At 53.3% G+C, this 26,417-nt stretch overlaps 4 protein-coding genes across 6 annotated transcripts; 3 read left to right on the forward strand and 1 right to left on the reverse strand.

Annotated features, from left to right (window-relative positions):
* PLTP (phospholipid transfer protein) lies at nt 1-13,422 on the forward strand. 3 transcript variants are annotated; one of them, XM_003253657.3, is made up of 16 exons: nt 1-159; nt 776-886; nt 984-1,083; nt 2,140-2,268; nt 2,526-2,681; nt 4,277-4,340; nt 4,426-4,489; nt 5,803-5,894; nt 7,040-7,216; nt 7,300-7,359; nt 9,575-9,739; nt 9,846-9,913; nt 12,292-12,334; nt 12,486-12,549; nt 12,633-12,709; nt 13,111-13,421. In XM_003253657.3, the coding sequence occupies exons 2-16, from the start codon at nt 787-789 to the stop codon at nt 13,231-13,233; spliced, it is 1,482 nt and encodes a 493-aa protein (XP_003253705.1). In that variant the 5' UTR covers nt 1-159; nt 776-786; the 3' UTR covers nt 13,234-13,421. The 3 variants fall into 3 exon arrangements, with proteins under 3 accessions (XP_003253705.1, XP_012367253.1, XP_012367259.1); XM_012511799.2 differs by lacking the exon at nt 1-159 and having other exon boundaries at nt 196-886; nt 13,111-13,422; XM_012511805.2 differs by lacking the exons at nt 1-159; nt 776-886; nt 984-1,083 and adding an exon at nt 1,247-1,364 and having other exon boundaries at nt 13,111-13,420.
* CTSA (cathepsin A) lies at nt 13,354-21,921 on the reverse strand. Its single transcript, XM_003253661.4, has 15 exons — nt 20,792-21,921; nt 20,421-20,602; nt 20,157-20,268; nt 19,861-19,911; nt 19,691-19,777; nt 19,297-19,452; nt 18,871-18,962; nt 18,124-18,208; nt 17,444-17,535; nt 17,285-17,363; nt 17,053-17,192; nt 15,135-15,210; nt 14,369-14,458; nt 14,066-14,170; nt 13,354-13,811 (listed from the first exon to the last, which is right to left on the reverse strand). The coding sequence occupies exons 1-15, from the start codon at nt 20,843-20,845 to the stop codon at nt 13,728-13,730; spliced, it is 1,485 nt and encodes a 494-aa protein (XP_003253709.2). The 5' UTR covers nt 20,846-21,921; the 3' UTR covers nt 13,354-13,727.
* On the forward strand, nt 20,808-23,858 carry NEURL2 (neuralized E3 ubiquitin protein ligase 2). The gene is made up of 2 exons (XM_003253660.4): nt 20,808-21,921; nt 23,613-23,858. The coding sequence occupies exons 1-2, from the start codon at nt 21,180-21,182 to the stop codon at nt 23,726-23,728; spliced, it is 858 nt and encodes a 285-aa protein (XP_003253708.1). The 5' UTR covers nt 20,808-21,179; the 3' UTR covers nt 23,729-23,858.
* SPATA25 (spermatogenesis associated 25) lies at nt 23,829-26,308 on the forward strand. Its single transcript, XM_030826552.1, has 2 exons — nt 23,829-23,914; nt 25,339-26,308. The coding sequence occupies exons 1-2, from the start codon at nt 23,884-23,886 to the stop codon at nt 25,881-25,883; spliced, it is 576 nt and encodes a 191-aa protein (XP_030682412.1). The 5' UTR covers nt 23,829-23,883; the 3' UTR covers nt 25,884-26,308.
* Nucleotides 26,309-26,417: the final 109 nt, after the last annotated feature.

The following is a 26,417-nucleotide window of genomic DNA, read 5'->3' on the forward strand; positions in this document are numbered from 1 at the left end:
CAAGGGAGGAGGGGAGAGCCGCAGAGAGGAGGAGGGGTCGGGGAGGCCCGGCTTTATAAAGGCGGCTGGAACAACCCTGCCCGCCAGACCCCGTCGCCCGGATCCCCTGAGCTGCCCGCCACCCCACGTGACCGCGCCGCCCCCCAGCTCCACCGCTGAGTGAGTTGGGGCGCGTCCCCATCCCGTCCCCAGTCCCTCGCCGAGCCGCGTGGTGCACTGAAGCCGGGGTGGGGAGGAGAGCCGATGAAGGAGAACGCTAACATGGGGGGCTCCAGGCAGAATCTCTAATGGGAGAGATTTAGGACCTGAGGGAGCCGGGAGACCCGGGAGCCCACGGTCTGGTCGGCCACCTCCTCTCCTCCCCGCGCGCGAGGCCTAGGAGACCGCAAGCCACCCTCCAGGAATGCGCGTGCAGTCGTTGCCGTGGCAACGTGCAAGCCTGCGCGGGCCCACCGCTAAAGGAAAGGGGAGGTTGTTGGGGGTGTGGGGGCTGGTCCCCTGGAGGTCCAAACTCATCACGCGGCGGTAGCACGAGGGAACTGGGGACGTCCCCTCCCCCGTGTCCCAAATCCTCTGGGAGCCAGAACGCAAGTCGCATCGCCTCTGTGAGCCTCAGTTTCCACATCTGCCAAATGGAGGCAAGAATATTGGTTCCAAGTTCCCCGAAGAGTTATCTGGAGGGTAACGATCCAAGCTAGTCCCCACTTATGGTTAGACGTCCAAGGAATGGGTTTAAGCGGCTCAGATAACTCCTGCGACCCCACCCCACCCCCAGGCCCGCTCGCCATGGCCCTCTTCGGGGCCCTCTTCCTAGCGCTGCTGGCAGGCGCTCACGCAGAGTTCCCAGGCTGCAAGATCCGCGTCACCTCCAAGGCGCTGGAGCTGGGTAAGGCGCAGGGGCAGACAGGGATGGACGGGAGCGGACGGGATTGGGGTCGCCCCAACAGTGGGCACGGGAGCTAAGGGTTTCGTTGCTGCCTCAGTGAAGCAGGAGGGGCTGCGCTTTCTGGAGCAAGAGCTGGAGACCATCACCATTCCGGACCTGCGGGGCAAAGAAGGCCACTTCTACTACAACATCTCCGAGTAAGTGGGGGGCGGGGCCTCGCGGTCCGGGGCGGGGCCTCGGCGGTGGAGGCGGGGCCCGAGAAATCTCAGGGTCTCGGGAGACTGGAGGCTGAGTGGGATGGGGCGTGGCCAAATCGATGAGGCAAGACTTAAGAAACCGGATGGGGCCGAAAAGATAAAGGCCAAGCCAGCCATCATAGGCGGGCCCAGGCAGATGGGCGTGGCCTTGAAAATGTAGAGGGGGCCAAGAAGGAAGCAGTACCAGTGGATGTGAGGCGTGGCCGAAGAGCACCAGAAAGGTGGAGTCAAGGAACTTGCCAATAGGCACGGGGTGAAGCTAATGGGAGGGGTGGGGGAACCGAAGGCTCTAAGTATGGTTTAGGATGAGGGAGGGGGAATAAGGGACTTGAGATATGAGGCGGAGCTTAGATGATGGAGGCAAAGTGAACGGACTCTAAAGACCGGGTGTAGCAACCCCAGGGTGTGGGGGTGGGGGGTGCAAGCAAACAAGACTTTTTTTTTTTTTTTTCTGAGAGGGAGTCTTGCTCTGTTGCCCAGGCTAGAGTGCAGTGGCGCGATCTTGGCTCACTGCAACCTTCGCATCCCGAGTTCAAGCGATTTTCCTGCCTTGGCCTCCCGAGTAGCTAGGACTATAGGCGCGTGCCACCACGCTCTGCTAAGTTTTGTATTTTTAGTAGAGACAGGGGTTTCACTATGTTGGCCAGATTGGTCTCGAACTCCTGACCTCAAGTGATCCGCCAGCCTCGGCATCCTAAAGTGCTGGGATTACAGGCATGAGCCACTGCACCTGGCAAACAAACAAACAAGACTTTTAAGCGATGGGGTGAAGCTCACTTTTAACACCTGGATCAGGAAGACCTCATCTCTCAGCCACCCAAGTTCAACTTTGAGCCACCCAAGTCTAAGTTGGGCACTTGAGGGACAATGGAAGAATTCATTCCACCCACTCCCGCTTCCCCAGGCCTGGACTTGAAAGGGAAGCAGACAAATTTCCTGTTGTTGGGGGGAGTTCCCTCTTCTTGGCCCTGGATCTGACCCTGAGGCCTCCCGTAGGGTGAAGGTCACAGAGCTGCAGCTGACATCTTCCGAGCTCGATTTCCAGCCACAGCAGGAGCTGATGCTACAAATCACCAATGCCTCCTTGGGGCTGCGCTTCCGGAGACAGCTGCTCTACTGGTTCTTGTAAGGACCCAGCACCCTCAGGGGAGTGGAGAGTGGGTCAGGAGGGCTGGAGGTGCTGTGGGGCTGTGGGCAGCCCCCTTAGCCTTCCTGAGTTTCAGTTTCTTCATCTGTGTAATAGGAACAGGCATATGCATTTCTTAAGAGTTGGTAGGATGTGTGGAAAGAAGTGAAATCTTATTAAGAGGTGTGGTGATGCATGGGAGTACTGAAGACTCAATTGAGCTCCTACCTGGAGTGAATATTAACCCCCTTGGCAGCTATGATGGGGGCTACATCAACGCCTCAGCTGAGGGTGTGTCCATCCGCACTGGTCTGGAGCTGTCCCGGGATCCCGCTGGACGGATGAAAGTGTCCAATGTCTCCTGCCAGGCCTCTGTCTCCAGAATGCACGCGGCCTTCGGGGGAACCTTCAAGTAAGCCCCAGCCCCAACCCCAGCTCACCCCTTTCGAGCCCCACAGCTCATCTGCCTAGCGCAATGCAAAGTGCATAGGCCTGGGAATCAGACCAACTGGGTCCAAAGCTCAGCTCTGTCACTTCCTGGCTGTGTGAACTTGGCCGAGTCACTGAAGCTTGATGCCTCAATATCCTCGTTTTATAAGATACTATTTTATAAGATCGTTGCCATGATTATTTGTGTTGGTATATGTAAAAAATATTTATAGCACGGCTGGCTGTGGTGGCTTATGACTGTAATCCCAGCAATTTGGGAGGTCAGGGTGGGCGGATCACAAGGTTAACAGATCAAGACCATCCTGGCCAACATGGTGAAACCCCGTCTCTACTAAAAATACAAAAATTAGCTGGGTGTGGTGGCACGTGCCTGTAGTCCCAGCTACGTGGGAGGCTGAGGCAGGAGAATCGCTTGAATCCGGAAGGCGGAGGTTGCAGTGAACCAAGATCACGCCACTGCACTCCAGCCTGGCGCATCTCAAGAAAAAAAAAAAAAAATTTAGAACAGCACCTGGTATATGATAAATGTATATTTAAGTGCTGGCCACTTGGATAAGAGTAACTGTGAGGACTGATATGCACAGTTGGCCATGTACTGGATTCTCAATAATTGGTATCTCTAAATAATAATAACAAAAATAATAATTTTTTTTTTTTTTTTGAGAGGGAGTCTCACTCTGTCACCCAGGCTGGAGTGCAGTGGTGCCATCTCAGCTCACTGCAACCTCCACCTCCCAGGTTCAAGCGATTCTCCTGCCTCAGCCTCCCAAGTAGCTGTGACTACAGGCATGCGCCACCATGCCCAGCTACTTTTTTTGTATTTTTAGTAGAGACAGGGTTTCGCCATATTGGCCACGCTGGTCTCGAACTCCTGACCTCAGGTGGTCCACCCACCTTGGCCTACCAAAGTGCTGGGATTACAGGCATGAGCCACTGTGCCCAGCCTATTTTTTTATTTTTGCTGCTGAGAAGGGGATATTGTTCTTGTTCTGGAAGAGGGTGGGGGAGAGAAGATGATGGATTATCACCTGGTGTTGGTACACTGTCAGTATTATTTATTCATCAAACAAAGTGTATGCCAGGCCCTGAGGATGCAGGAAGAAGCTCAGAGCCTATCTGGAGTAAGAAAATTTGATATCAGGGCCTGGAGAGAAGGATTAAGAAAGTGCTTTGGGGATTCAGAGGAGGGGAATCTGGGAAGACTGCCTGGAAGAGGAAGCATCTGAGCTCAGATGGGAAAATACAGGGTAGGAACGCAGAGGGTGGAAGGGAGGGCATCAGTAAGCGGATGGATGTGGGGATGCTCAGAGTGGGTTTGAGGCAATGTGGGTGGATTCATTTGGCTGATGGGACCAGCGAGTAGGTCAGGAGGTCTTGAGAATTAGGCTGGAAAGGGAATTTGGGCCTGGTTCTTAGAAAACCTACGTGGAGGAGCTGTTATTTAGGCTGAAGCTGAGGACTCCCACTGCCACTATTTCCCTAGTCACTGATTTCTCCTGGACCTGGACTGGGGTGGAGGCAGGTTCTGGGCTCACCCGGCCTCTCCTCTCCTCGCAGGAAGGTGTATGATTTTCTCTCCACGTTCATCACCTCAGGGATGCGCTTCCTCCTCAACCAGCAGGTGTGGGCAGCGACAGGTCGCAGGGTGGCAAGGGTGGGCATGCTGTCACTTTGAGAAGGCCCTGACTCTGGCTCCCACCTCGCAGATCTGCCCCGTACTCTACCACGCAGGGATGGTCCTGCTCAACTCCCTCCTGGACACCGTGCCTGGTGAGTTGGTGGCGGGTGAGGCCAGGTGTGCAGCTGTCATGCAGCACCTCAGAGCAGGCCCCTTCCGAGCCCTGCTGTTGAACAGTCCTGGGTTCAAATGTGGCCCCTGGAGCTGACTTGCTGTGTGATTTTGGGTAAAGTGCTCATTTCTCTCTGGGCAAAGTGCTTGTTTCCTCACTTGGCTGGCAGTGCCTCCTCCTGGGGTTGCTGTGAGGATTATCTGAGAGAATAGTTGTCAAGGTCCTCAATATGTGCGTGCTGATCACTGGCATCCCATTTGTCTTCATCACCTAGCATCTAATAGGTGCTCAATTAACATGAATTCCCTTTTTCTTTTCTTTCTTGGACGGAGTCTCACTCTGTTGCCAGGCTGGAGTCCAGTGGCGCAATCTCAGCTCACTGCAATCTCCACCTCGCAGGTTCAAGCAATTCTCCTGCCTCAGCATCTCGAGTAGCTGGGACCACAGGCGTGCACCACCATGCCCGACTAATTTTTTGTATTTTAGTAGAGACGGGGTTTCACCATGTTGGCCGGGATGGTCTCGATCTCTTGACCTCGTGATCCGCCCACCTTGGCCTCCCAAAGTGCTGGGATTACAGGCATGAGCCACTGTGCCTGGCCATGAATTCCCTTTTTCTAAGCCATGACCTCTGTCTACTGTGGGGCAAAGGTATTGTCCCATCACACCCAACACACAGGCATGGGAAGGGAAGGAGGAAGTAGGAGAAACCAAGGGAAAGGAACCCCATGTCATCTTTTTTTTTTTCTTTTTTTTTTTTTTTTGAGATGGAGTCTCACTCTGTCACCCAGGCTGGAGTGCAGTGGTGCAATCCCGGCTCCCTGCAACCTCCACCTCCCAGGATCAAGCGGTTCTCCTCCCTCAGCCTCCTGAGTAGCTGGGATTACAGGCGCCCACCACTATGCCCAGCTAATTTTTGTATTTTTAGTAGAGTTGGGGTTTCACCATGGTGGACCAGGCTGGTCTCAAACGCCTGACCTCAGGTGATCTGCCCGCCTTGGCCACCCTAAGTGCTGGGATTACAGGTGTGAGCCACTGTGCGCGGCCCCCCATGCCATCTTGTTTAGTTATTTTTTTGAAACCTCTGTAGTGGTAGTAATAATAATAACTAACATTAATGAGCACTTACTACACACCAGGCCCTAAGTGCTTTCCACATAAAACTAATTTGACCCTCATGACAACCCTGTGAGGGATGTATCCTCATTTTATGGGTGGGACTCTGAGCCTGGAGAGGTTAAGCACCTTGTCCCACATCACACAGCTGTGAGTGACTTGAGCCCCTTCCTGCAGTGCGCAGTTCTGTGGACGAGCTTGTTGGCATTGACTATTCCCTCATGAAGGATCCTGTGGCTTCCACCAGCAACCTGGACATGGACTTCCGGGTGAGCTGCTTGGGCTGGTGTATGACCTCTGACCTCCTAACAAGACCTCTTTCTCCACTAAGTTGCGAGATTTTACTTCTTAAAGCACAGCTCTGATGAGGCCACTCTCATTACTGAGAATGCTATGGCTCCCTATTACTACAGAATTAGGTTCAGCCCCCTGGGTCTGGCATTTGAGCCCTGTTAATCTTACCTGGCCCCACCTTTTATATCTCATCCTGTTTCTATGCAGCTGCTCTTTCCCAAATTGGACCCTCGCTTCCCACCTCAGGACCTTTGCTCATGCACGGCCTTTCCCCAACTGGACCTAATTGTCTAGACATAGATTTCTATACAAATAATCTCATTTCATTCTCTCACAACCCTGTGAATCAGGTACTAACATCATCCTAACTTTAGGAATGTGGAGACTTACTCATAGAGGTGACATCACTTGCCCAAGGCCACATAGCTAGTGTGTAGCCACTACCTTTGGTCTCCCAGAGAAGTATAGCAGTTTCAGAGTGCAGACTCGGGAGCTAGAATCAGTTGGGTGCAGTGGCTCATGCCTGTAATCCCAATACTTTGGGAGGCCCAGGCGAGAGGATCGCTTGAGCCCAGGAGTTTGAGACCAGCTTGGGCATCATAGTGAGACCTCCTCTACAAAGAGAAAAAGAATGCCTGAAGTTCAAATCCTAGCTCTGCCACTGACTAGCTGCATGGCCCTAAGCATAAGTTTTCAGTTGGCCAGTTTCCTAACATGTAAATGGGAATAATCTAGTAAGAAAGCACATGTTGTTATGCAGATTAAAGGAGTTGATCTATGTGAAGAGCTTAGAGTACTTGGCAAAGAAGCATGAGTATGCACAATATATGTAAACAGTAGCTGTTGTTACTGCCTCTAGCTTTCAAGGCCCACTCAGATGTCACCTCTTCCATGAAATCTTTCCTGACCCTCCCTCCTCCAGTCTGACAGGCTTGCCCTCTGGTAGCAGGTGTCCTCCTTCCAATGCCTTTTAAGAGATGTGCTTGTGAGTCCTCCAAGAACAGCAGCTGGGTTCCCGCCATCCCCCCACAGTGCCTAGCATGGGGCCGGGAGACACCTGCTGTCAGTCCAGGTTCCGGGCCAGTCTGCCTTGACCCTGACCGTGAATGCTCCACTCCAGGGGGCCTTCTTCCCCCTGACCGAGAGGAACTGGAGCCTCCCCAACCGGGCGGTGGAGCCCCAGCTGCAGGAGGAGGAGCGGATGGTGTATGTGGCCTTCTCTGAGTTCTTCTTCGACTCTGCCATGGAGAGCTACTTCCGGGCAGGGGCCCTGCAGCTGTCGCTGGTGGGGGACAAGGTATGCCATGGCCTGTTTGTGGGATGGGCAAGAGAGGGTCTGTGACAGAGCTCACTCCCTCACTCCTGATTCTCCCTGTTCAGGTGCCCCACGACTTGGACATGCTGCTGAGGGCCACCTACTTTGGGAGCATTGTCCTGCTGGTGAGTGCTGGTGGGGGGCAGGGATAGGGCCACCTGCACACCAGTGAGACCAGGGAGGGGTGCAAGCAGGGCCCCCAGTGGCAGCCACGCAGACAGGGCCCTGGCCTCTTGTCTGTGGCCAATCCCCCTCGCCTTGTCATGGCTGTTCCCGTCGGTGAATCGGGCTGCTCCTTCCTGCCCCGTCTCCTTCGCAGAGCTGCTGTGAGGATTAGTGAGAACCCAAGCTTTGCAAGTGTGAGGGCTTTAATAATAATTCACATGTACTTTTGTTTATTTGTGTATCGGGGAGGAGAGTGAGAGTTACACATTTTATTTATTTATTTATTTATTTTGAGACAGAGTCTCACTTTGTCACCCAAGTTGGAATGCAGTGGCACAATCTAGGCTCACTGCAACCTCTGCCTCCCAGGGCTCAAGCCGTCCTCCTGCTTCAGCCTCTTGAGTAGCTGGAGTTACAGGCTTGTGCCACCACGCCCCGCTAATTTTTATATTTTGTTCAGACAGGGTTTCATCATGTTGCTCAGGCTGGTCTTGAACTCCTGTGCTCAAGTGATCACCCATTTTGGCCTCCCAAAGTGCTAGGATTACAGGTGTGAGCCACCACACCCAGCAGAATTACAAATTTTAAAAGAAATAATTCAGTTATTATCATCATCCAATTTATGGCTAAGCAGTTAAGGGCAGGGTCTCTATTGTCAGACTGCCTGGGCTTCAAGCCTAGTTCTGAAACTGAATAACTACATAACCTCTACAAGTTACTTAACCTCTCTGTGCCTCAATTTCCCCATCTCAAAAATGGGGATATGGCTGGGCATGATGGCTCACGCCTATACTCTGAGAACTTTGAGAGGTCAAGGTAGGAAAATTGCTTGAGCCCAGGAGTTTGAGACCAGCCTGGGCAACATAGTGAGACACTATCTCTATTGAAAAGTAAATTTTTAGTCAGATCTTTTTTTTGGGTGGGGGGACAAAGTCTCACTCTGCCACCCAGGCTGGAGTGCAGTGGCGCAATCTTGGCTCACTGCAACCTGTGCCTCCCGGGTTCAAGCAATTCTCTGCCATGACACTTAGCCTGAAAAATAAGTTTGTAAAAAATAACAACAATAAAATTGGTAGTAATAATATCTGCCTCACATGGTTATTATGAGGTTTAAAGGGGCCAACATATATACAGTGTTTAGAATCATGTTTGGTGAAGATTAGGCAGTTGCATCTTACAGTATTCCTTCACTGCCTATAGAAGAAAGCATAGCAGTTTAGAGAAAGAAGGTATGGCCAGGCACGGTGGCTCACGCCTGTAATCCCAACACTGGGAGGCTGAAGCCGGCAGATCGCTTGAGCCCAGGAGTTTGAGACCAGCATGGGCAACATGGCCAAACCCCATCTCTACAAAAAAGACAAAAGCAAAAACAAAAACAAAAAACAAATACAAAAATAAGCCAGGCGTGGTGGCATGAACCTGTGGTCTCAGCTGTTCAGGAGGCTGATGTGGCAGGGTCACTTGAGCTGAGGAGGTGGAGGCTGCAGTGAGCCGTGATCATGCCACTGCACTCCAGCCTGGGCGACAGAGACCCTGTCTCAAAAAAAAAGGAGAGAGCAAAAAGATATGGCAAGGGGTCTGGGCGTGGTGGCTCATGCCTGTAATCCCAGCACTTTGGGAGGCCGAGGTGGGCGAATCACCTGAAGTCAGGAGTTCGAGACCAGCCTGGCCAACATGGCGAAACCCCGTCTCTACTAAAAATACAAAACTTAGCCGGGCATGGCGGCAGGCGCCTGTAATCCCAGCTACTTGGGAGGCTGAGGCGGGAGAATCACCTGAACCTGGGAGACAGAGTTGCAGTGAGCCGAGATTGTGCCACTGCACTCCAGCCTGGGCAACAGAGTGAGACTCCATATCAAAAACAGAAGACATGGCAAGGGGCTGAGATACTAATGCAAAAAGGACATCCATGAAGAGTCTGGATTGGAGATGGACCTGAATATTGAGATGTATTTAGGAAGCAGAAAGAGAAGAACACATTCCTGTTTCTTTGTGTGGCAATGGCATGAAGGCTAGATGCAGATTTGAGGGTTTTGGAAGCCAGAGCTGTCTCTGTATTTGCAATATGAGAGTCCCCAGAAGACAGAAGCTGCACCTGCCTTCCTTCCCCTTCTTCCCTGGGGGCTCCACAGGAAATGGCAGGGACTTGACCCACCCCTGCTGCTCATCCCCCAGAGCCCAGCAGTGATTGACTCCCCATTGAAGCTGGAGCTGCGGGTACTGGCTCCACCACGCTGCACCATCAAGCCCTCTGGTACCACCATCTCTGTCACTGCTAGCGTCACCATCGCCCTGGTTCCACCAGACCAGCCTGAGGTCCAGCTGTCCAGCATGACTATGGTACGGGTCCTGGAGTGGGGGCTGCTGGCTGGGGGTCAGGCAAAAAATGGGCTATGGGTTACTGACCTTCTGGGTCAGTAACATCCTCCTCCCCACGTTCCTGCAGGACGCCCGTCTCAGCGCCAAGATGGCTCTCCGGGGGAAGGCCCTGCGCACGCAGCTGGACCTGCGCAGGTAGGCAGGTGCACCTCCCTGCACCTCAGTGTCTTGAGGACAATCACACCTGTCCACAGGGATGTTGAGCTAAAGTTCAGTGATACCTATAAGCCACTGAAAGCTGGGGTCTGTCTTTGTTAATGCATCCCAAAGTGCTTTGGTAAAGTCTAACTCCTCTGCATTCTCGCATGTCCCAGAAGCAGGCAGGGCAGGTATTATGAGAGATGAACAAACGGGTCCAGCAATGTTAAATAACATGCCCACAGTCACACAGCAAAGATCAGAACATGGGTTTTGACAAAAACCTCAGCACAACACAGCTTTGTGACCTTGAGGCCATTTTATCTTTCTTTTTTAAAAATGTTATTATTATTATTATTTTTTTTGAGAAGGAGTTTCGCTGTTGTTGCCCAGGCTGGAGTGCAATAGTGTGGTCTTGACTCACTTGGCAACCTCTGCCTGCCGGGTTTAGGCAATTCTCCTACCTCAGCTTCCTGAGTAGCTGGGATTACAGGTGTGCACCACCATGCCCGGCTAATTTTTGCATTTTTAGTAGAGATGGGGTTTCACCATGTTGGTCAGGCTGGTTTCGAACTCCTGACCTCAGGTGATTCACCTGCCCCGGCCTCCCAAAGTGCTGGGATTATAGGTACGAGCCACTGTGCTTGGCCTTATTTTATTGTATTTATTTATTTTTGAGACAGAGTCCCACTTTGTTGCCCAGGCTGGAGTGCAGTGGTGCAATCATAGCTCACTGCAGCCTTGACCTCCTGGGCTCAAGTGATCATCCAGCCTCAGCCTCCCGAGTAACTAGGACTGCATGCATGCACCACCATGCCTGAGTATTTTATTTTTTGTAGAGACGGGGTCTCACTTTGTTGCCCAGGCTGGTCTCCAATTCTTGGGCTCAAGTGATTGTCCCACCTTAGCCCCCCAAAGTGCTGGGATTACAGGCATGAGCTGCTGCACCCAGCCCATTTTGTCTTTCCAGGCCTCATTTTCTCCATGTGTTTAATACAGGCAAAAGTAGCATCTGCCTTCTAGGGCTGTGCTGTCCAGTATGGTAGATACTAGCCACATGTGACTATTTACATTTAAATTAATTATAATTAAATAGTTTTTCAGCTGTACTAAGCCACATTTCATTAGCCACATGTGGCTAGTGACTACCATAGTAGACGGTGCAGATACAAAACGTTTCATAGAAAATCTGACTGGACAGTGCTGTTCCAAGGTTAAAGGAGATAATGTAGGTTAGGACCCTAGGTTCTAGAGGCAGGTTCTGACACTTCCCAGCTGTGTGACTTCAGGCAAATTACTTAACCTTGCAGGGCCTCATTTTCCTCATCTATAAAGTGCAAATCCTAATAGTGCCCACTCCTTGGGCTTGTTATGAGGACTAAACCAGTTGGTACTGTATTTTAAAACAGTTTACTAATATTAACTTTTTAAACACTTTGGCTGGGTGCAGTGGCTCGCACCTGTAATCTCAACACTTTGGGACACCAAGGCGGGTAGATTGCTTGAGGCCAGGAGTTTGATACCAGCCTGAGCTACAAAGTGAGATCCTGTCTCTACAAAAAAATTTAAAAGTTAGTCGGTCATGGTGATGCACGCCTGTGGTCCCAGCCACTTGGGAGCCTGATGTGGGAGGCTGACTTGAGCCCTGGAGGTCAAAGCCACAGCCAAGTGAAACTGCACCACTGCCCTCCAGCCTGGGCAACACAGTGAGGTGCTGTCTCAAAAATAAATAAAGAAAATAAATATGCTTAGTGTCTGATAGGAACTAAGCAATGTGAAGTTTTGTTACATAAAATAAATAACACCTGCAAAGCTACCAGCAGAAGTCTGGCACATTAGAAGTACTCAATAAAGGCTGGGCGCAGTGGCTCACGCCTGTAATCCCAGCACTTTGGGAGGCCGAGACGGGTGGATCACAAGGTCAGGAGATCGAGACCATCCTGGCTAACATGGTGAAACCCTGTCTCTCCTAAAAATACAAAAAATTAGTTGGGCGTGGTGGCAGGCACCTATGGTCCCAGTTACTCAGGAGGCTGAGGCAGGAGAATGGCATGAACCGGGAGGTGGAGCAGTGAGCCGAGATCATGCCACTGCACTCCAGCCTGCGCGACAGAGCGAGACTCTGTCTCAAAAAAAGAAAAAAAAAAGAAAAAAAGAAGTGCTCAATAAATAAAAAGTAGCAGTCTTGGAGAAAAGGAGACCCGAGTGGCAGCAATGACTGCCCCGAGGATACCTGGAAAGTTGTAGCACCTGGAAAGGTGCCTAGGTGGACATCTGAGCCTGCAACTCAGGCACCTCTGGCAGGTAGGCCTGGGTGGCCTGAGGAAGGGGAGCTTCCAGGCTTCCTGCCCACAGGGCTCCTTTCTCTCCTGCAGGTTCCGAATCTATTCCAACCATTCTGCACTGGAGTCGCTGGCTGTGAGTGGGGAAGAGTGGGTGGGCTGGGCTGGGTTTGTTGAGATCCTGACCCTCACCTTTCCCTCCTCCTCATATAACTGCTCACCTGTGGGCAGCTAAAGGCAAACCCACCCCTGACTCGCTGCCCTATTTCCCCCCTTGCCCCTCCCAGCTGATCCCATTACAGGCCCCTCTGAAGACCATGCTGCAGATTGGGGTGATGCCCATGCTCAACGGTAAGGCTGGGGTGTGAGGACGGAGGAAGAAAGGAGGGGTGAACTGGGTGGGCCCAGACTGAGCGGGGTGCTCCAACCCACAGAGCGGACCTGGCGTGGGGTGCAGATCCCACTACCTGAGGGCATCAACTTTGTGCGTGAGGTGGTGATGAACCATGCGGTGAGTGGGGGCAGGGTGGGGAAGGAGGGAGGGCCTTCCCCCCTCTCTATAGCTCCCCAGTGCCCTCCATTACCTGACCCCAGCTCCCCCATTACCAGTCGCCCCCTACCGTTTTAATCTTAGACTCCCAAAAGCCTTTGCACACACTGTGACTTCTCCCTGGAGCACTCTTCTCCCATCCGAATACATACTAATCGTTCAGGTCTTAGCTCAGAGGTCACCTCCTCCAAGAGGCCCTCCTTGACACCCTAGTCTACACTCCCACAGCCTCATTTTAGCACCTTGACATGGAATTATCCATTAGATTGAATCCCTGAAAGACAAAGACTCTGTCTCTTGATCTCTAAACTCTGGCCTCAGTAACTGAATGAATAAATGAGGCTCCCCTCTCCCCCACACAGGGATTCCTCACCATCGGGGCTGATCTCCACTTTGCCAAAGGGCTGCGAGAGGTGATTGAGAAGAACCGGCCTGCCAATGTCAGGGCGCCCACTGCCCCCCCACCCTCCACAGCAGCTGTCTGAGCCCTCAACCCCCACGCTGGCAGCTGTCATTCAGGACTCCAACCCCTCTCAGCCCCTCTTTTCCCACATTCATAGCCTGTAGTGCCCCCTCTAACCCCCAGTGCCACAGAGAAGATGGGGTTTGAAGCTGTATCCAATTTAATTCCATAATCAGTCAATCTATCAATTACAGTCCATCCACCACCTCCCTGTGGGCTGTCCTGAGCTCTGTTGGGTTCCTGGGATGGGATCAGTGCATCATGAAGGGCATTCTTTAAGCAGAGAGGGGGCCAGGCCACCCCATTCAGGAACTACTTCAGGAATAAAGTGCTAACTTGCCCCCAGGCTGTCTATGGGAGACCCTGGGCCCAGTCTGGGATGTACAGGGCTGTGGGAAGGGGGCAGTCCTGGAGGCAGAACCTGGCCTGCAGGGGCACCTTGCTTAGAAGAGGACTCTCCTAGCGGGAGAGGCTGGGAGGGGCTGCATCAGGCCGTGGAGCTGGTTGCCGTGGTCATCAGTATGGCTGCTTGTTCAGGAAGCGGGAGAACATGGTGAAGGCAGCGAGGGGCTTGTCGGTGGGAACCATGTGGCCAGCGCCCTGAGGAGCAATGTTCGTGAGCTCCTGACCCCCATCATTCCTTCCTCCTCATGTAACTGCTCACTCATGGGGAATTCCTTCATCCCAAGCCCTTTATTCTTCCCAGAACCCTCCCCACCCCTCTCCAAAAAAACTTGCCCATACAGGGGCCAGATGGTGACCCATGACCCAGCCTAAAAGGCAGCCGGAGGGAAAGGACGGGTGGGTCCTGCTCACCTCTGGCCCAGTTATCCCTCCACAGGCCCAGACCCTACCTTGATGGTGAGAAAGGTGATGTGGGAGAACTCCTTCACGAAGCCGGCAATCTGCTCCCCACTGTCACCGTACTTCACTAACCAAGGACGGCGCTGCACCTCCATCTGCCCCACCAGGAAAGACATCAGCCTACAGCAGCTGCATCCTTGCTCACAGCTACCAGCAAGACCTTAGGGCTGGGAATTCCTCCACACTTGCCCTCTGTGGGCCAGAGCCAGGCAGCCAGCCGGCCACTCCCAGGCATACCCGCCCCCAATCCTCCACAGCAGCCCCTATGCCAGGGCCGGGAATCTCTGCCTTACCTTCTGGTTGAGGGAATCCACAAACCACTCATCCCCCATGAAATTGCAGGCCATGTCTACATCTCCATTATATAACAGGATCTGGTATTTCTAAAGCAGGATGGGGTAAAAATGAGGGGTGTGGAACAAGCACAGTCCCCAGCCCTTCCCTAGTTCAAGGCCTACCCCTCAGGGAATTCAAGGGGCTGAGCTAGATAGCACGAACCAGGGAATTCTCATGTTTTCTAATGACTTACTGCATGTCCAGTATTCTACTAAATGTTTTACCTATGAAGGTAGATACCATTATTATCCCCATTTTACAGATGGGGAATCTGAGGCTCATATTTAAGAAATTTGCCCAAGATTATGTGGCCAGTACAGGGACTTGCAAACAGGCAATGTGACTCCAGAGCCCATGCTATTAACCACTGTGCTGGACAGAACCTAGTCCTACCTTGGCCCTGCCAGTGCCTCCTATATCACCTTGTACAAGGTCTCCTCCCACCCTGGACCTCTGCTGGCCCATTTTTGGCATGAATGAAGCTCTTTTCACCCTTAAGGCTCCTTGGCTGATGCAGACCCCTTGGCCTCCTATAGCAGGACAGCATGGGTGGGGACAAACCCAGGTTCAAATTCTGACCCCACCAATCACAGGACCCTGGGCTTTGCCTTTCAGAGTTTCAGCTTCCCTTGTCCTGACAGGAAGTCTAAAGGGCCCCCAGCTTGCTGTGCTACTCTGGGGTCCTAAGGCTGCTGGTGATCCAGCTATGCTGTCCCCACTCACCTGTGAGCTAAGCAGCTTCAGATACTGGGAGTTCATGCTTCGGTAGAGACGGCGGTACTGTAAGTTTACCAGAAAGCTGCCGGGAACATACGACCAGGCCCCAGGAAGACCAGGTAGGGGCGAAAAGTAGTCAACAGATCAGACCTTCTCTCTTATCTCCAAGCTCCAACCCAGAAGGCAGACAGCTGGGTTCCACTCCCCTTTTGGGGGGCCACCTCTCTAGGACTGACTTGGATGATGGGCTGGATGGGCTGGGATTCAGACAGCCTCAACTCACCCACATTTAGAAATGTACAGGGATGCTGGACGCGGTGGCTCACGCCTGTAAATCCCAGCACTTTGGGAGACCGAGGCGAGTGGATCACGAGGTCAGGAGTTCGAGACCAGCCTGACCAACATGGTGAAACCCCATCTCTACTAAAAAAAAAAAAAATACAAAAATTAGCCAGGCGTGGTGGTGCCTGCCTGTAGTCCCAACTACTCAGCAGGCTGAGGCAGGAGAATCACTTGAACCCGGAGGCGGAAGTTGCAGTGAGCCAAGATCACACCACTGCACTCCAGCCTGGGTGACAGAGCAAGACTCCATCTCAAAACAAAAAAAACAAAAAAAACAAAAAAAACGTGCAAGGGACACATTTTGATTGTTATGAGGACTGGAATGCATCTGGCATTTAGTGTCTAGAGGCCAGCAGGTGTGAGAGTAACAACATATAACAGGGTAAAATGTGAGCACTGACCAATCAAAATGGACCTGAGCAGCCCTGCTGGGCCCAGTGTCACCCTTTTACTTGGGAGGGGTGGCGGGGGCGGTCACAGGAGACTGGACATGGAAGTAACAGTTTGTTGTTGTTGTTTGAGATAGAGTTTCACTTTCGTTGCCCAGGCTGGAGTGCAGTAGCACGATCTCAGCTCACTGCAACCTCCGCCTCCTGGGTTCAAGTGATCCTCCTCCCTCAGCCTCCTGAATAGCTGGGATTACAGGTGCCCACCAGCATACCTGGCTAATTGTTGTATTTTTAGTAGAGATGGGGTTTTATCATGTTGGCCAGGCTGGTCTCGAACTCCTGACCTCAGGTGATTCCCCCACCTCAGCCTCCAAAAGTGCTAGGATTACAGGCGTGAACCACTGCGCCCAGTCAGAAATAATAGTTATTAACCAATGTGATGGCCGGGTGTGGGGACCCACGCCTGTAATCCCAGCACTTTGGGAGGCCAAGGAGGGAGGATTGCTTGAGACCAAGAGTTTGAGACCAACCTGGACAACATAGTGAGACCCTGTCTCTACAAAAAATTTTTTTAAAAATTAGCCAGGAATGGTGGCATGTGCCTGTAGACCCAGCTACTCAGGAGACTAAGGTGGGAGGATCGCTTGAGCCTATGAGGTTGAGGCTGTAGTGAACTGTGAAACAACAACCAATGTGGCTATGTAATGAATTGGGGCTGGGCGGGGTGGCTCATGCCTGTAATCCCAGTACTCTGGGAGGCTGAAATGGGCAGATCACTTGAGCCCCAGAGTTCAAAACCAGCCTGGGCAATATGGTAAAACACCATCTGTACAAAAAACACAAAAATTAGTTGGGGGTGGTGGTGTGCGTCTGTAGTCCCAGCTACTGGGGAGGTGGGAGGATTGCTTGAGCCCACGAGTTCGAGGCTGCAGTGAGCTGTGATCACACCACTGCACTCCAGCTTAGGTGACAGAGTGAGACCCTGTCTCAAACAAAAAAATTTTAAATTTAAAAAAGATAAAAGAATGAATTAGCTGACTCTCAATCCACTGAGGGGTCAGGGATGGATGTTAAACATCCTCTACAGCTCATCTCATTGAGAAACTCTACATAGAAGATCCCTGAGAACCTGCTGATGCCTACAAGCCCCAGCAACCCGCCACCCCAAGTCACAGGTGGCCACAGAACCTCACTTGCACATGTCCCATTGCGGCAGCTGCTCCGGGATGTTGAGGGCCTTCCGCACGTACGGGTTGTTGAGGTAGGTGGAAGCAGCTGTTGTGTTGGTGCAGGGGGGGTCCATGCGCACTTTATCCCCTGAGCGCAGCAGTGCCTGGAAGGCACAGACAGAGGGTCACAGCCTCTGCTTCCCTGCCCCTCCCCCTGCCCCCACCTCACCAGGAGGAAGCCCATGCCCTTGCACACCTGATGCCACGTCCGCTTGAGTGGCAGGCGAGTGAAGATGTTGCCCAAATCCTGGACCACAACAGTGTCCTTCTCATACCTGCATGTGAGGTGGGGGGATGGGTGTGGAGCCTCCAGATGGGGCTGGGGTTGGCCCCAGGGGCACCCAACAGCACCTACCTAAAATGGCTGGGCACCCCTCCAGCACAAGGGGCATAGAGGTTGTAGATGTTGAGGCCAGAGTTGCCGACGATGCGGGCCACTTCCTGAAGCTGCAATGATACACCAAGCCACCATGCTTTACAGATCCCCGGCCTCTCCACAACCCCACCAAGTTGTCCCAAGATTTACTGCTCTTGGATTTCACCTCTTCACCCTTCACCCAGTTTTATTCACAGGTAGGGAAACTGAGGCTCAGTGGCAGGAATCTTCCCAGACCTGGGTCCAAATCCTAGCATCACTGCCTCCCAACAGTGTGAGTTCAGACAGTGATTTCAAAATTCATGGCCCTCAGTTACCTTATCTGGAAAATTTGGGTAGTACGATCTCATTTGAGAGGGAATCTTGAAGCTTAAATAATCTACAGAGACGCAGTTCAGCACAGTGCCTGCCACGTTGCAGGTGTTTGATAAATGTGAAGAAGTCATTTCTCCCTCACAGAGGTTATGGGATTTGCCACCATAGGAGGTGGTGGTGGTGGGAATACACACTTAGACACATGTCCCGGAGAACACTAAATTGCTTAAAGGTGCAAGAAAGCAGTGAGGGATGGAGAACAAGGAGTCCCCAAGGAGGGAATGTGGTCCCGTTCTCAGGATTAGGGATGGGAGAGCTGATGCAAAGTGACGGCAGAACCTCACATTGGTCACGCATTCCGGGTCTTTGTTGTCATAGAAGTTACACTTGTTTTGAGAGCAGCAGTGGGTCTGGAGAGAAGACCAAAGCCTGTAGGAGATGAGAGTGAAAAGTGCATCAGCCTCTGGTGGGAAGAGGAAGGCAGAGGAGGCGAGCATACCCCTAACCTCCCACCAACCTCCCTGACCCTAGGAGACTAGGAAAGATATCACAGGGTGTGGTCTGTAGGTCATCTAAGCTAGCTCCCAAAGAGGTGCCCCAGGGTCATACAGACAGGTCTCCTTAGTTCTTTTAAAATTTGATCTCTGGCTGGGCGCTCTAGCTCACGCCTGTAATCCCAGCACTTTGGGAAGATCATTTGAGGCCAGGAGTTCGAGTCTAGCTTGGCCAACACAGCAAAACCCCATCTCTACTAAAAATACAAAAATTTAGGCAGGTGTGGTGGTATGCGCCTGTAGTCCCAGCTGCTTGGGAGGCTGAGGCACGAGAATTGCTTGAACCTGGGAGGTGGAGGTTGCAGTGAGCTAAGATCATGCCACTACACTCCAGCCTGGATGACAAAGTGAGAATCTGTCTCAAAAAAAAAAAAAAAAAGAAAGAAAATCTGATCTCTATTCTTTGGCCTTTCAGCACTAGGTTCTTTCTGCAACCCACCTGCTGCTCATAAACCTGGGCTGGGCCTGTCATATCATGTGCCTAGAGGACAGACCCGAGATCATGTGACCACCCTAGAGATTGCCCAACTGCCCTACCTGTTCCCCAGAAGGCCATGGTAGTAGGCAAAGTAGACCAGGGAGTTGTCATTCTGCTCATAGGAGGAGAGTCCATTGCCCACAGCCAGCCCCTGTGAAACACCCAGGGCACTCAGCTCATGTGGAGGGTGAAGAGGAGGAGCCTCCCTCACCCTAACACCCAGACCTTTGGCAATCTGGAAGCTGAAACCCAGGGTGGTTTATGGGGTGGGTGGGTATGGGAGGCCACTCAATGCAAAACACAGAGCTGGCAGCCTGACAGGTGAGTTTCCCGTGTGGGAGGCACACAGACAGACCTAGGGCAGCTGGTGGTGGGGAGGTTATGCAGGAAGCTGGGTTAGATGGGGACGTTGACCAGTCTGACCTTGCTAACTGCAAGGCCACAGCCTCAAGGTGCCTCCCTTCCCTCCTGCAGCTGCCCTGCACCTGAAGGTTCATGCTGGGATCCTGCATGACCAGCACGGCCAGGGTGGGGATGTAGATGCCAGCATAGCTCTCCCCGGTCAGGAAAAGTTTGTTGTTCTTGTACTCCGGAAAGAGGCGAAAGAAATCTTGAAGGGCCTCAAAATTGCTCTGGGCGACCTGGGGATCGGAGAGCAAGACAGGGAATCAGGAAGCTTTGGTATTTGAACTGGAAAGAACTTCAGAGATAATGACATCAACCCACCCTATTTGTGCAAGAGGAAGTGACTGGCCACCATACCACAATAGCATATGACAGAGCGAAAAGTGGACTCCAAGGCCATGCTCTCTCTCCCAGCATCATGCCATGGATGGAGGACTGGGGAGCCTGGGGCAGATGGGCAGGCACCGGACTCACCTCAGTGTCATTAGTTGCATAAAACTTGTCATCGGAGTAGGAGAAACCCACCCCAGCTGGGGACTCCAGGTATAACACATTGGCAATCTAGAGGGGAGGGAAAAGTTAGCTAACTGCCACCCCATTCAAGTGCCCAGACACCCCCACAGGACCCACAGCTCCAGCTATACCAGATTCCAAGAATAGGGGTTGTACTCCAGGGTGACACCATCTGGCTGGACCTGAGGAGGAAAGAGATGGCTGAGTAAGTCCCAAGGGCCAGCTAGGTGGAGGGAAAGGGCCACCATGAGAGGCACTTTATATGTGGGCAAAATCTCTGAGAGGTACAGGCAGCAAAGCCAATGGCATAGAGGAAAATCCCAAGGCTTAGGAGGAAGGAAACTTTTTGGAAAATCACAAAGTCCCTTTCTCGCTTTCCCCAGCCTTTTGCTTTGGGAACTGTGCTTTCCCCCTGCTGTCCACTCACCAGGAAGGGGCCATGCTCTGTGAGGAGCCCATCTAGGGAGCTGCAGCCGGGACCCCCATTGAGCCAAAGCACCACAGGGCTGTTTTCGGGATCCTTCTGGGACTCCACAAACCTGGGAGGGGTGTCAGGGCAGGGTTGGCGCAGTTGGAGGGGCCCTTTCCAGCCCTCCTGGCTCCCAGGCGTCCTCAGGGGTCTGCAGAACTACCCCCACCCCTCATCTCTCATCTCTTCTCCCAATCCCGCCCAGGAGGCAGGGCGGCAGACCAGTAGTGGAGGTGCTTGGAGCCGGAGCCTTTGAGGTAGCCGGAGTACTGGCGGAAAGACGGCTGCTTGGCCAGCCCGGGGAGGCGCTGGATCTCGTCCTGGTCGGGGGCTGCCTCGCCTCGGGACGCCCAGGACACTAGCAGCAGCAGCAGGAACAGCGGCGGCGGCGCGGCTCGGATCATCTACGGGAGGCAGCAGAGGGGCTGTTGACTCCCTCCTCAGCGCTTCCGTGCAGCAGCCCCCGGGGAGGAGCTGGCGGTGCCTCCGCGAGGGAAGCCCCGACCCCAGCGCCAGCTCCCACCCGCGAGCCTCCTCTGCCGCGCACCGATCCCGGGCTCGGGGAGCCCCTCCAGCCTCCGGTGCCAGCTCACCTCTGCTCGCCCGCGTCCTTGCTCTCCAGGAGGCGCCCGGGGACTGGTAGTCATGTGTACGAGTCACGTGAACTCCGGCGCCACGTGACAGTCTTCCTCCCGCCCCTTCTTTGGTCCCTACGGACCTGGGGGGCGGTGGCGGTCAATGCCGGGTCAAGGTCCGCCGGCCTCGCGGATCGTAGCCCGGGCGCACGCGATCAGATGATCCTGGTGTGGACAGCCAAGTTGTAGGCGGGCTGGCTGAGAAAGCGGCGCTAGGACCCCCGGGCAGAGGCCCGGGGAAGGGAGTCAGGGGGGAAATGCCTTACAAGGTCCCCTTGCGGTCACCATCTGAGCCCGCCGCCCAAAATAGCCCCCGGCGCCCGCTGGCCTGCCTTATGGCTGAGAGATGGCTGCTGCCTCCGAGCCCGTGGATTCGGGTGCACTCTGGGGACCCTCGCGCCCCGAGCCCCCTACCACCCGCTTCCATCGGGTGCACGGTGCCAACATCCGCGTGGACCCCTCTGGGACGCGGGCCACACGCGTGGAGAGCTTCGCCCACGGCGTGTGCTTCAGCCGCGAGCCCCTGGCCCCGGGCCAGATCTTCCTGGTGGAGATCGAGGAGAAAGAGCGGGGCTGGTGCGGACATCTGCGTCTGGGTCTGACGGCGCTGGACCCCGCCAGTCTGGCCCCCGTTCCCGAGTTTTCTCTGCCCGACCTGGTCAACCTGGGCCACACCTGGGTCTTCGCCATCACGCGCCACCACAACCGCGTGCCCCGGGAGGGCCGCCCGGAGGCGGAGGCAGCGGCCCCCAGCCGACCTCCAACCCTCCTGGTGGAACCATATCTGCGCATTGAGCAGTTTCGCATTCCCCGGGACCGCCTGGTGGGCCGCAGCCGGCCAGGGCTCTACAGCCATCTCTTGGACCAGCTCTATGAGCTGAACGTGCTGCCTCCGACCGCGCGCCGTAGCCGCCTGGGCGTCCTCTTTTGCCCGCGCCCCGATGGCACGGCCGACATGCACATCATCATCAACGGCGAGGACATGGGCCCGAGCGCCCGGGGACTGCCAGCTGCGCAGCCCCTCTACGCGGTGGTGGACGTGTTTGCTTCCACCAAGAGCGTGCGCCTTGTCCAGCTCGAGTATGGCTGTAGGTATCCCTGGGCAGCGACCCCTCCTGGCTCAGTGTGGGGACAGGAGTCTACTAGGGCTCCGTAGCCAACTTGCTAGGCCTTGGTCTGTCCGGCACTAGTTTAAGAGCGGGAGAATCTAGCTTCAAACTGCACCTCTGCTTGTGATCTTGCACAAGCCTCTACCTGGTTTTGGGCCTTGGTATCCATCTTGGCTGATTGATTAAGATGCCCTACAAATTCCCTTTCAGTTTTGATAGTGTTTCCTGTATTCACTTAGGGCAGGGATTCTAAACCAATTTTAGATATTAGGGGCCTCTTTGAGAATTGTTTGGGCTGGGCGCGGTGGCTCAAGCCTGTAATCCCAGCACTTTGGGAGGCTGAGACGGGCGGATCACGAGGTCAGGAGATCGAGACCATCCTGGCTAACACGGTGAAACCCCGTCTCTACTAAAAATACAAAAAATTAGCCGGGCGTGTTGGCCGGCACCTGTAGTCCCAGCTACTCGGGAGGCTGAGGCAGGAGAATGGCATGAACCCAGGAGGTGGAGGTTGTGGTGAGCCGAGATCGCGCCACTGCACTCCAGCCTGGGGGACAGAGAAAGACTCCGTCTCAAAAAAAAAAAAAAAAAAAAAAAAAAAAAAAGAATTGTTTGCCTTTTTCTTAGAAACATGCTTGGCCGGGCACGGTGGCTCACACCTGTAATCCCAGCACTTTGGGAGGCCGAGGCAGGCAGATCACTTGAGGCCAGGAGTTCGAGACCAGCCTGGCCAACATGGTGAAAGCCTGTCTCTACTAAAAATACAAAAATTAGCTGGGTGTGGTGGCATGTGCCTATAATCCCAGCTATTCAGAAGGCTGAGGCAGGAGAATAACTTGAACCCGAGAGGTGGAGGTTGCAATGAGCCGAGATCTCACCAGTGCACTCCAGCCTAGGCAACACAGCGAGACTCTGAAAAAAAAAAGAAAGAGAGAGAGAGAGGAAGAGAGAGAAAGCAAGCAAGCAGGCAAGCAAGCTAGCTCAAGCCTGGGCAACGAAGTGAGACCCCATCTGTACAAAAAATTAAATAATTATCTGGGCATGGTGGTGCATGCCTGTAGTCCCAGCTATTTGGGAGGCTAAGGCAGGAGGATCGCTTGAGCCCCAGAATTGAAGGCTGCAGTTCACTGACCACTGCACTTCAGCCTGGGTGACATAGCAAGACCCTCTCTCTTTAAATAAAAGAAAAGAAAGAAACATGCTCATAGACTTGGGCATATTGGCTTTGAGGCATAACAAACCCCAGACTGAGAGCTTCTTAATGCTGAGGTATGATTCATTATAGCCATGGTAAGCATTGTAGTTATACCTCTCATCACATTTCATGACTTCAATGCACCAGAACCCTCTTTGTGCCAGGCCTGTGCTGGAGGCTTCAGTTGCACAGGCAAATCAGACAATACCCCTGCACCCAGAAGCTGCTAAGTGAACGGGGAAGGGATTGTGCTAAGTGTTATGATATAAACAGGGTTGCAGCTTTGTGATAGCTCTCGGGAAGAGGTGCTTCTCTCAGCCCCATGAACAGCCCCATGAAGCAGGCTGGGCCCAGAGAACAGTAAGGACTTGCCCACATTTAATGACAAAGTGGGGACCATGACCTAGATCTTCTGGGTCTTGGCCTCAGACCCACCCTCCAGTTCAGTTTGCCTTTCACAGTCTTCTTCCCACAGTGCCGTCCCTGCAGACTCTGTGCCGCCTAGTGATACAGAGGAGCATGGTGCACCGGCTGGCCATTGATGGACTCCACCTGCCCAGAGAACTTAAGGATTTCTGCAAGTATGAGTGAAGACCCACAGCGCATCAGAGCAGAGCTGCATCCTGGGGCAACAGACCTGTGGCTGGCTGGTCTGAAGTTGGCCACATTGCTGCCAGCCAGGACCAGAAATAAACAGCTGATGCTGACATTTTGATCACTGGAAGGTCTCCTTGCCCCTACAGCCTATGAGAGGCACTTCGTTTAGAATCACTGCAGGTCAGCAGGTCGGAGCAAGAGAGCAGGGGTCCCTAGGCTGGCTGCTTGTTAAGAGTCATCTTAGGATATGTAAAGAGTGCTGGTGTCCCACATCCCATCCCTAGGGATTCGTATTTGATTTGTTGGGAAATTAGGCCTAGACACTGTTTTTTGTAAAAGCTTCTCAAGAGATTCTCATGTACAGCCAGGATTGAGAAGTATGTCCTTAGAATAGAGGTTCCAACTTTGTCATATATTATAATCACTTAAAGAATTTTGAGAAATACCAATACCTGGCCTGTAGTCCCAGCACTTTGGGAGGCCGAGGTGGGCAGATCACTTGAGGTCAGGAGTTTGAGACCAGCCTGGCCAACATGGTGAAACCGTCTCTACTAAAAATACAAAAGTTAGCCAGGCGTGGTGGCAGGTGCCTGTAGTCCCAGCTACTTGGGAGGCTGAGGCAGGAGAATGGCATGAACCCAGGAGGCAGAGGTTGCAGTGAGCTGAGGTCTTGCCCCTGCACACCAGTCTTCCAGTCATGGTGACAAAGTGAGACTCCATCTCAAAAAAAGAAAAAGAAAAATACCAATACTGTGTCTGACCCCAAGTCTTACTCTACAAGGCACGAAGCACTTGGCTCCTGTATTTCCATCTCTGGTCATTTGCTTCCATACAAATGATCTCATTTCATCCTCAAAACTCCTAATGAGGTAGTGGGCAGTCATCAGACGCACTTCACAGATAAGGATATCAAGGAACAAAACTATCTGGGTGACTCGTTCAAGGTTAGGGCAAGAACCTAGAACACCCAGCTCCTGGTCTGGTGCTCTTTTAACCTCAACCTGTTGTCATGTCCAGGTTCTAGAATGAATAGGTCAATGCTGTAAAGTGGATTCCAAGTGTAAAGGGGAGGGTCTATGAGGTGACATTCTAGAAGGGCAAAGAAGGGAGGACAGGAGGCAGATCACTATTCCCTCACAAACTGGGGCTTTGGGGAAGCCATGTCCTACTTCAGGGCTCCACAAACTCATCCAGGTCCTCTGCCTTCTGGCCAAGGTGAGTGGGGGGCACCTACAATTGGAGGGAGTGCTGCAGCTTCCCCTGAGAAGTTCCTTTCTGGCTCTGGGGAGGTGGCGGCTCTGCTGGGCATTTGGGGGCTGGCCCTAGAATCAATTCTTTTAGAAGAAAAGCCATTCCAAACGTCCTTGCCAATCAATAACTACCCGCTTGCTCACTGTTCATTAATTCAAAAACACTTCTCCATCACCTACTCCGTGTTGGGGACTGGGAGTGTGGATATGAGTAACACCTAGTTCCCAACCTCTAGACAGTCCACTGGGGCTGGTCTTAGTTACTCCCCCAAGCTCTGCTCCCATGCCCTGCCCCTCAGGGCCCCCTCCTCAAAGAACCAAGAATAACGTTCCATTTCATTCCTGTCTCTGCAGGTGGGGCTGCTTCTCCAGGCTTGTCCCTTGGCCTCTGTAGTCCTGTAGAGCCAGTGGTGGTGGCCTCTGGTGGAACAGGCCCACTGAGCCAGAAAGCTGAGCAGGTGGCACCTGCTGCCCAGGCCTGGGGCCCAGCCCTGGCAATGCCACAAGCCAGGGGCTGCCCTGGGGGGACTAGCTGGGAGACACTACGGAAGGAATACAGCCGAAACTGCCACAAATTCCCACATGTGAGGCAGCTGGAGAGCTTGGGCTGGGACGATGGCTACTCCAGAAGCAGAGCCCCCGACCTGGGTGGCCCCAGCAGGCCTAGGCCCCTGATGCTGTGTGGGCTGTCACCACGGGTTCTACCGGTACCCTCTGAGGCAGTGGGGAAGGAGGCCAGCTCCCAGCCTGACATCTGCATCCTCACCCTCGCTATGATGATCGCTGGCATCCCCACCGTGCCTGTCCCAGGCGTTCGGGAAGAGGACCTGATTTGGGCCGCTCAAGCTTTCATGATGGCCCATCCGGAGCCAGAAGGTGCTGTGGAGGGGGTGCAGTAGGAGCAGGCACATGCCCACACAGCCTCTGGGAAGATGCCCCTAGTGAGACCTAAGAGGGGCCAGCCTCCTGGTTCCTGCTTGTAGATGGATGAAATAGCACCAGATACGTAGGGTGGCTTCTCCGTATGGTTCTTGGGCAGACAGGGTTGGGAGGAGGGCCTATGGCAGGGATGGGGATACAGCTGGTGGTTGAGCCATTCTGACAAATTCCAGTCCTTCATCAGGGACTTCCAGACCCTAAAGTTTCTCCAGATACCACTAAGACAGGAGATAGGTTTTGTTGGGTAGATACAATGTAAATATCTGAGGTAGGGGCCCCTGCTTGGAGAGTTGAGGCTGCTTTTATGTTGTTTTGAAGACTTGATCAGAATTTTTTTTTTTTTTTTTTTTTTTGAGATAGGGTCTCACTCTGTCACCAATGCTGGAGTGCAGTGGCACGATCACAGCTCACTGCAGCTTCGACCTCCTGGGCTGCAGCTTTGACCTCCTGGGCTCAAGTGATTGTGCTACCTCAGCCTTCCTGAATAGCTGGGA

This window comes from Nomascus leucogenys, chromosome 13 (genome assembly GCF_006542625.1).
Source record: "Nomascus leucogenys isolate Asia chromosome 13, Asia_NLE_v1, whole genome shotgun sequence".
NCBI classification, from domain to species: domain Eukaryota; kingdom Metazoa; phylum Chordata; class Mammalia; order Primates; family Hylobatidae; genus Nomascus; species Nomascus leucogenys.